The 9,222-nt window shown below is 64.3% G+C and overlaps 1 protein-coding gene across 1 annotated transcript; it reads left to right on the plus strand.

Annotated features, from left to right (window-relative positions):
* The first annotated feature begins 502 nt into the window (after positions 1-502).
* FCN2 (ficolin 2) lies at positions 503-6,932 on the plus strand. Its single transcript, XM_029920643.1, has 8 exons — positions 503-640; positions 2,147-2,242; positions 3,113-3,166; positions 3,874-3,906; positions 4,280-4,407; positions 4,781-4,910; positions 5,772-5,906; positions 6,398-6,932. The coding sequence occupies exons 1-8, from the start codon at positions 544-546 to the stop codon at positions 6,643-6,645; spliced, it is 921 nt and encodes a 306-aa protein (XP_029776503.1). The 5' UTR covers positions 503-543; the 3' UTR covers positions 6,646-6,932.
* The last annotated feature ends 2,290 nt before the right edge of the window (positions 6,933-9,222 follow it).

Here is a 9,222-nt window from a genome sequence, read left to right on the forward strand (position 1 = left end):
CCTAGCCCGCAGATGCTGCAGTGTGGTCCACGGCCTGTCCTCTGTGCTCTTGGTGACATCCCTGGCCTGGCCACCCACACCCCTTTTCATTGTGGTTGGTCAGCAGCCACCCCCCTGCACACTGGCCATGACTCTCCACCTGCAGACTCTCCCCCCCTCCCCTCCCCTTCTACCTGCCACAGGCCAGCAGCCCAGGGTGCAAATGATGTGTTGTCCAAACCCTGTGACTGGGGAGGCCTCGGACCTCTGTCCCACCCAGCCGGTGGGGGAGAGAGGGCGGCGGGGCTTTCCCTAAAGATGCAAACGGGCAGGCCGGCCCTTCTCCCCCCAGGGCCATGGGGTCTTCCCCTGGGAAGTGTGTCCCCGCCAAGGGGAAGCGGGGTCCCTTAAACAGGATGCTCACTCAGCAGGGCCCACTGCTGCCCCGCCTCCTGCTGGCGCCACAGCCTCCGGGGAAGTGGTCACGCGCGTGACAAACACACCCGGAGGTGAAGGTGGGCGGCCTCATAGCCAGGGAGCCCCTCGGGCCGCACGGACGGAGCCATGGAGCGGGGCAGAGCTGCCGTGGCCGCGGGACCCACCGTGCTGGCCGCCCTCGCCCTCCTGTGCACTGTGGCCTGGAGTGCCGACACCTGTCCAGGTGAGTCGCACATCAGGTGCGCAGGCCCGACGTTGATGAGGCCTGGAAGCCGCAGCCTCCGCTCACCGACCCCCGGGCTGCGTCCGGCGCTCGAGAAGTCCTCCGCCCACATTCTGCGTTATTACAGCATGTTTTCAGCATCGTTTTCAGAGGGGAGGCTGCCGGGCAGAGAAACAGACGCAGCCTGACCGGAGGGAACGTGCGGGGCTCTGGAGCCCGACCAGCTGGGCCCTACGCCCGGGCACCTGCCCCTCCGGGCCTCGGGGTCCGCGATCGGGGGTGACCGTTGGGTCCCACACGGGCGTCGCTGGTGAAGGCAGAGGGCGGAAGTGCCACCAAGGTCAGATTCGTGCCCCTGGCACCGGCCCTGGTGGACTCTCCGGCTCTGGCGGTGGGTGAACCCCACTGTGTCGCCGAGGGAGCAGGGAAAGGGGGGCACCGTCACAGGTCACCTTTCCCAGCCATGGTGAGTGGGTCCGCCGCCCCGGTCCCTGGGAGGCTCTGGACCGGGCACCTCTTCACCAGGCGGGCCAGAGGGCCAGGGGCCGTGGCCTTTACGCCACGAGGCTGGGGGACGGGACCGGGGACACGATCTCCCCTGCGGGACCCTGGAGAAAGGTCTGGAACGAGCGAGGCCAGAACACAGTCACTAGAATGTCTCGGACGCTTAATGTGCTTCCCGAATCAGGCCTTGTTTCCAGTTTGTCCAAAATTGCCAGGTATTATTTTATAATGAGCAAAAATTAAACAAATTTAAAAACGAAGCCTACGCTTGTTCTGACCGGCAAGGTGAGGATGGAGACGCCCAGTGACGGCAGCCGCGCGGCCGCGCTCCCCGCGGAGCCCCGTGCGGGCACACCTGGTTCTGTGACCCACACAACTCGGTCGGTGCGGCACGATCTCTGCTCCCAGCTCCGCGAGCCGTCGCTCTGAGTCCTGGGAGCAGACACGTCCCTCTCCAGGCCCCACACCCGCCCTTCCGGCTCAGGGGTTGTGGGGTCACATGCCCAAGGTCTGGGGGTGACATTTCTACGTTGACCCAAATTCCCCAAGTTTCTTATAAACATTCATCATCGCTGTCAGAAGTCTCCAGTGATTCTGAAGATCATCCTAAATGCTGTGGATCCTACTCAGATTTTTAATCATTTGCTTTAAATAATGTACCCTCCCCCACAGCCCTATTCCTAGCCTCTTGGCGGCCCAGGGGACAGAAGCCCAGAGGGGTTGACGTCTTGCCCAAGGACACACAGCACTGAGGAGCTGGGCTCCCGCTGGTCAGGGCAGGCTCCCAGGCCGTCTCCTCGCACCTGACCAGCACCTGTGACCCAGGGTGGGGAGGAGGGGCGGGCAGACCCCGCCTGCGCCAGAGGCTGGAAAACCCTCCAGTTGGTCCTTGCGGTCGGCCCAGGCCCAAGGTCATGGCACAGGCAGGTCCTCGGATCCGGGTGGGATCGGCTGAGCCTCCAGTCGCAGGTGTAGCGCCTGGTACTGTGTGCTTCTCCGCAGAGGTGAAGGTGCTGGGTCTGGAGGGCTCCGACAAGCTGACCATCCTCCGAGGCTGCCCGGGGCTGCCTGGGGACACGGGTCCCAAGGGAGAGAGAGGTACGTGCACCTGGATCAGGTGGGGGATCACCGAGCCCCCCCTCTTCTTTTGTCAGACCCTGGGGTGGGCATATCCCCTGCATGTCTCTGGCCAGAGGGGGTGCAGTTACTCTGTCCCCAGGCTGGCCCGGCCCCACCCCCCTGGCCCCGGCCCCACCTGAGGGCTGGGGGGCCCATTGCCGGTGGTCCCGCTGCCTCCCTGAGCCCAGGCTGCCCCTCCGGGCCCCTCGCCAGCCACCTGAAATGGCTTCAGGGCAGAGGACGGCTCTGCTCTATGTCCAGCCCACAGGGGTCCTGGCATTGATCCCGGGTCCTGGAAGGCCACATGGCTCTGCTCTGGACATGGAGTCAGATCCCACACGGAGGGGCTCTTCCTGACCCCGACCTCTACGGCGCCCAGGGGCGGGGCTCAGCCAAACCACCCCGCTGCAGGGACTCACTGCAGGAGAGCCTGGCCGTGTCCTGGGGACGGTGGGTCAGGGTCCCGGGAGAGCCTGGCCGTGTCCTGGGGACCGTGGGTCAGGGTCCCGGGAGAGCCTGGCCGTGTCCTGCGGACGGTGGGTCAGAGTCCCAAAGGATATGCCCATGTCCCCAGGGTCCCATGTCACTACACAGCAGGGCTCTGGGGGTGGCCCGGGCCCGGGCCCAGCACACAGAGGTCAGCGGAGGCAGGAATCAGGGTGGCCCAGGGGTCTGGGTCTGGGGGACGGGCTGCTCCCCACCTATGTGCCCATGGCGGCTCTAGCACTGCTAGCCTTCGATTCCGAAGATAACGGGGGCCAGGTGGGCCTTCCTCCTTGGGGCAAAGATCTCAAGTGGAATTTTGCAGCTGCCCTTTGTCCATGATGCACTTGTCTTTGGAATTTGCAGGAGCTTCCGGTCCCCCCGGACCCCCTGGGAAGGCAGGACCACCTGGACCCAAAGGTAACAACGTGATAAAAAGTGAAGACCCCTGGGCGGGACGTGGGGGTCTGTCCACAGGGAAGTGAGAGAGGTGCGCAGACAGGGAGACGGGGACAGGGAGACGGGGAGACGGGGGGACAGGGAGACGGGGGGGACAGGGGGACCGGGAGATAAGGGGACAGGGAGACGGGAGACAGGGAGATGGGGGACAGGGAGATAACCCATGTTGGACCCAGCGACGATGAGCCGACATCACTGCTGAACATGGAACATCACTAATTTTGCCGCGTGTTTATAATCATTTATTTATCAAACACCGACGAGCCAGGAAATCCAACCTCACGAAACTCCAGCACGCACTCACGTGCAACGTGTGCCCACAACCCCTGCGCCCCCCGCTTCCCAGGGGCAGAGGCTCAGGGACCGTGGGTGCAGCCCACGCCACCCCGCCCAGCGCCTGGGGCCCCAACGAGATGGCCGCAGGGCCCCCGGGGGCCCCGAGGGCCGGCGCTGCCCCTCAGCCCGCAGGCCGGACCCGACACTGCAGGGCCCGCACACCTTCTCCCAGAGAAGGACGGCGTCAGCCCAGCCCTGGGGCCCCACGGTTCTGCCCTGGACGCGTCCTCTCGTGTCTCCACTCTGTACTGTGTCCTCGGAGCTCGTGGGGCTGAAGGGACCGGGGCTCCCACTTCCAGACTGTCACGTGTGTGTCCTCTGCCCACAAACAGGAGAGCCGGGGTCGCCGCCTTCCTGCGACACAGGTGACTGACCCCACCCCCGACCTCCAAACCTGAGCCGGGACGGGCTTCCTCCTGGGGCAGGGGGGGACAGGAGGCCGCCCCCCTCTGATTCCAGAATCCAAGGACCAAACACTGAGCCACGTTTCCTTCCCTCGGTGACTCAGTAACAGGCGCCCGCCCCTGGCGACTTTCTCAAGAAGCAAAAATACTCCCAGAGCCAGGGGTCCGGGGGGCTCAGGGTGGGGGTGCAGCCCTGGGAGTGGGCTTGGCTCGTGGGCCCAGGGATCGGTCTCTGTGCTGGCCTCGGGACCCCTGCACCCCTGCAGAAGCCCCCGTCCCCGCCCCCCTCCCCAGGGCTCCCTGGCCTGATGCCCAGCTCCCGGTCCGCCCCCAGCACCCCGGACCTGCAAGGACCTGCTCACGGGGGAGCGCCTGCTGAGCGGCTGGCACACCATCTACCTGCCCGACTGCCGGCCCCTGACCGTGCTGTGTGACATGGACACGGACGGCGGGGGCTGGACCGTGAGTGTGGGGGCCGCGGGACGGCCCGGGGTGCTCGCGGGCACGGGGCTCTGCCTGCAGTCGCTCAGGGCACTTGTGTGCCTGTGGGGAGGTCACTGTCTGTGGCCTTTGTCACGTTGTCCGTTGTCCCCATCAGGCTGACCCTCCCCTCCCAGCGGGGAACGGATGGGGAGAACCAGACAGCTGGGTGGGGGCGAGCCCCCAGGGCAGGGGCTGCGGACTTCGGGGCGCCTCCAGCTGTGTGTCTTCAGGCTTCTCACCTGCCCTCTCTGTTCCTGTTTCCTCCTCCCTCTCACCTGCGGGCTTGCCCACCCCTGGGGCCTGCGATGAGGCCCTGCGGAGTCCCGACCCCCAGCCCTCTCGCTGTCCCCAGGTTTTTCAGCGAAGGAGCGACGGCTCCGTGGACTTCTTTCGCGACTGGGCCGCGTATAAGCGAGGCTTTGGCAGTCAGCTGGGGGAGTTCTGGCTGGGAAATGACAACATCCACGCCCTGACCGCCCAGGGTAGGGCCCCGACCGCCCGCGCGCCCTGACCTGAGCGCTGGGCCCCTCTTCCTGCCTGGGGCTCTCTCCAGGAACGGGGGCCTCGATTCTGTGCCAGCCCTTGTGTGGAGCTCTGCCTTCGTCTCGGAACATTATGTGGGGGCACGCGGGACCCTGTCACAGCCTCCAGCCACACGGTGGCCCTGGCATCGTAGTCCCGAGAGAGGAGGACCCCGGAGGTCCTCCGGGATTGGCTCCGCCCCCTGCCCTCATTCTACCTCCTCCACCACGTCCTTCCCCCGGAGGTCCCTGCCCCAGGGATGCGCGAGCGTCTCCGTCCGGTGCGCAGCCGCTGTGCGGGTCTGCATGAGCACCGTCAGGGCGGCTGCCAAGCGGTCCCGCCCCTCCTCCCCTCCCAGTCCCCTCACCTGCGTCCTGAGACACGCAACGTCCACACGGCACGTGACCGGTTTCTGCGCTGGGCTGAGCACGTCACTGCCCCCCAGGGACGCTGCACATCGTGGGAGTAAAGTAGTCCTGAGCTCCGTCCCCACAACGAGGGGGGGGACAGTGCGTGCGCGAGGAGGCCTCGTGGAAAGTAGACTTCCCGTCCCTCCCGGGACCCAGGACCTCTTATATGATGGGGCGGACGACCTCTCCCCCTCGTCAAGCCCAGACACCCCCTAAAATCTTCCTCCTTTCCCATGTCTGTGCGTGGAGGCAGAGCCCCCCGCAGGGACCCCATAGCCCTGGGTGGAGGTGGCCCCCCTGCTGGGACCCCACAGCCCTGGGTGGAGGCAGAGCCCCCTGCAGGGACCTCACAGCCTTGGGTGGAGGCGACCCCCCCCCCCACCGCGGGACCTCACAACCTTCCTGCCGCAGGAACCAGCGAGCTCCGGGTCGACCTGGTGGACTTCAATGGCAACCACCACTTTGCCAAGTACAGCTCGTTCAAGATGGCGGGCGAGGCCGACAAGTACAAGCTGGTCCTGGGGGACTTCGTCGGGGGCAGCGCAGGCGAGTGTCCACCCCGGGTCTCGTCCGGGCGCCGCGGGAGGCTCCTCATGCACACACCTAGCGTTCCCACCCCTGATGGCTCCCGCGCAGTGACGTCACAGGTTTAGTAAAACTCGCGGTGATGTCACACGTTTAGTAAAGGGCGCAGTGACGTCACACGTTCAGTAAGAAGCCCCTCAGGAGGCGGCATTATTATTTCCTACCATTATCGACAGGACTCGGGCTCCATCTCTGTGGAGCCCGTGCTGCCAGCCCGTGGGTCCCGGAGCTCTCTGTTGGGAAAGCTAGGACTCCCGGGGCAGCGGGTGGCCTCCCCTCCAAGACAGGGTGCTTGGCAGCTGTCAGGGACGAGCCAGAAGAGGGGGCATCAGAGAGCAAGTGTTCACTGGCATCTCTTAGAGTTGTGCAGTGCACTACTTGCACACCTGGACGTGGCAGCTCTTGCCTAGACCCAGGATCCACGTAAAAGGGCCCACTTTCTCCCCGAGCAGGCGATTCCCTGTCCCTCCACAACAGCCACCCCTTCTCCACCAAAGACCAGGACAACGACTCAAGTTCTGAGAACTGCGCTCAGCAGTACCAGGGGGCCTGGTGGTATGACAAATGTCACCAGTCGAACCTCAACGGGCGCTACCTCGGGGGCTCTCACAGCAGCTTTGCCAACGGCATCAACTGGTATTCGGGGAAAGGGTACAACTACAGCTACAAGGTGTCAGAGATGAAGATACGGCTCACCTAGCACGGCGCCGGCAGCCCCCCGGCCGGGGTCCCGCCACACCCACACGGCGGCCGAAGGGACAGCTGGTCTGGAGCCCGCAGGCCTGGAGCTCGGGCTCAGGGACGCACCTCCCTCGCAGGACCCTCTGCTTTGTGCTTTTCCAGGACTCCGGTGCCTGGCCTCCCTCCGCAGGGGCGCGAGGACGGGACCCACCGGCTCCCAGCAGCCTCGCGTCTCCTCAATAAAGCCTTTGCTTCCTCGCTCCGCACACTGGGGTCCCACGGCCACCTGTGTTGCGCCCACCACCGCGCACGCCTCCCTCCACTCATCTGTTTGCACCGTGCCGCCAGGGGCAGGGCGGGGGCCCGCTGGCCCAGGGGGCGCCTGGGGGGCTCGTGGCCGCACCTGTCTGCCTCCGTGTCCCCTGTGGCCACTGTAAGACCGGACCCAGAGTCCTCACATCTTCCCTGGCCGGCCCTTGCGGAAAGGTGTCTGCTGGCCCCGGGGTCCCGTGGGGCAGGGACAGACGCCACTGGAGCGGGGCAGGGGGCCGTCTGGGAGGTGCAGGGGGCATCAGCAGGAGCGCCTGCGTCCGCCAAGCGGGATGCCCAGCCCCCCTCCCCCTGCCACCCCACATGCCCCGAGGGGACCCCCATCCTCAGCCCGGTCCAGCACGTGGCCCTTGTGTTGTTGTTCGGGTTCCCCTGGCCCCCTGTGACCGCTGTGGCCTTGTCTACGTGGAGAGCGTCTGCAGGGGTCCAAGGTGGGTTCTCCCCTCCTTGCCCTGGGAAGGGGGCTCAGCCGGTCTGAGGACCACACGGCCCTCAGGGCGCGAGGCGTGTCTGGGCTCCTTCGGGGAACGGGCTCGGGGTTTCTCTCCTTTGCCGTGGCTGCCGTGTGCCAAGGAGCAGTAGCCTCTGCTCCAGCCTCAGTCTCCCTGACCGGCCCCTGCTCAGAAGGGAGCCCTGAACCGGGTGGAGGGGTGAGGCGGGTGGGGTACAGGAGGACGGGCGTCTCCTGGACCAAGCCCTCGGCGGTGAGGACGATGCCAGCGTGCAGCTGTGGCCCTCGCCGAGCCCTGACCTCCCAGCCCCAGGGGTCCTCCTGGGAACGACCCTGCAGGAAGTCACAGTTTCAAAGACAGAGTTAAATCTTGAGAGAGAAAACAAAAGATGTGGCCTCCTAAGAGCCGTGGCATTATAGTGGAAGGCCCACAGGAGACTAGTAAATACAGGATCACTTGTAGCCTGGCAAGCCAGGAATTCTTTTTAAGTGTTGTTTTAAAAAATCTGTTTAATTGAGCTATGGGCTAAGCGCTAAAAAAAAAAGTAATTTTTATAAACTTTTAATTTGAGCCGCACGTGCTGCATTTATAAATGCTCTCATGCTTGATAGGATTTTTATTTTTTTTAATTTTTAAAAAAATATTTATTTTTGAGACAGGGAGAGACAGAGCACGAGTTGGGGAGGGTCAGAGAGCAAGGAAGACACAGAATCCAAAGCAGCTCCAGGCTGCGAGCGGTCAGCACAGAGCCCCATGCGGGGCTCGAACCCATGAACGGTGAGATCGTGACCTGAGCCGAAGTCGGACGCTTAACCGACAGAGCCCCCCAGGTGCCCCTCGATAGGGTTTTTAAAAGCACGTCTACAAACGCAGCCGAAGATATTTGGGAGGGAAAGGGGCTTGTGTGATCCTCCCAACGGCACCAGACGGCGTGCTTGCATTGTATATGCACATGCATTGCACACAGTGCGCGTGTAACAGGGGGCTTCGGGAAGGCAGCCGGCTGGGGGGCCTGAAGGGCCATTTGCCGTAGGCCCAGCGGGCCCCACTCTCGGGCCACCCACCTCCCAGGGCCTGGTCAGCTCCAGGCTGTGTGACCTTGGGCCAGTCCCTTGACCTCTCTGAGTTTTCTCTCACGTGCCTGCAGATAATGGGGTGCATTTGAGGACTCCAGAGTAAGGACAGTGCACACAGTTTGGGTCAGCGGTAGACCAAGGGGTCAGGGCACATGGGAGTTGGTGTAGCCCCCTCCCCCTGCACCGGCCCCTCCCCGCTCCAAGGAGCCACCCTCCTGGCCTGACCGCCATGCCCGAGTCTGGCCTCGGTTTCTGTTCCGCTGTTTCACAACCTGGGAGGAGGGGCCCCTTGGATTCTAGGTCACTGCTGTAAACTGAGGCCCCCTGGCCCCCCACACACACCTTCCTTCGGGGCCCCCGCCCGCTGGCAGATGGGCAGGGTCGTGGCTGCCGTGCTGTGGGTGTGGGGGCCCTGGGGGGGTGCACCCCGGGATGGAGGACCATGCCACCTCGAGCAGCCGCAGCTCTGGCAGAGGCTCTGTGGGTCCCCAGTGTGGGCCGGTCGGCAAGGCCCCGGAGACACAGTGGCCACACCTGTGATACCTTCAGGGGCTACAAAACTTGTTTTTTAACTTCTTTTCAAATCAGAGCAAAATGAGTGAGACTTGACCCAGCCTATATTTGTCTTTGAGCCTCCCCAGTTGTAAAATTTGATTTTTCGTATTTTCTATGGAAGAAGGGGCTCACAGAGGCGGAAGTGCTCAGGGCCCAAAGGGGCGGCCCCCCGGGGACCACGTG

The sequence above is a fragment of the Suricata suricatta genome, chromosome 13 (genome assembly GCF_006229205.1).
Source record: "Suricata suricatta isolate VVHF042 chromosome 13, meerkat_22Aug2017_6uvM2_HiC, whole genome shotgun sequence".
Lineage (NCBI taxonomy): Eukaryota > Metazoa > Chordata > Mammalia > Carnivora > Herpestidae > Suricata > Suricata suricatta.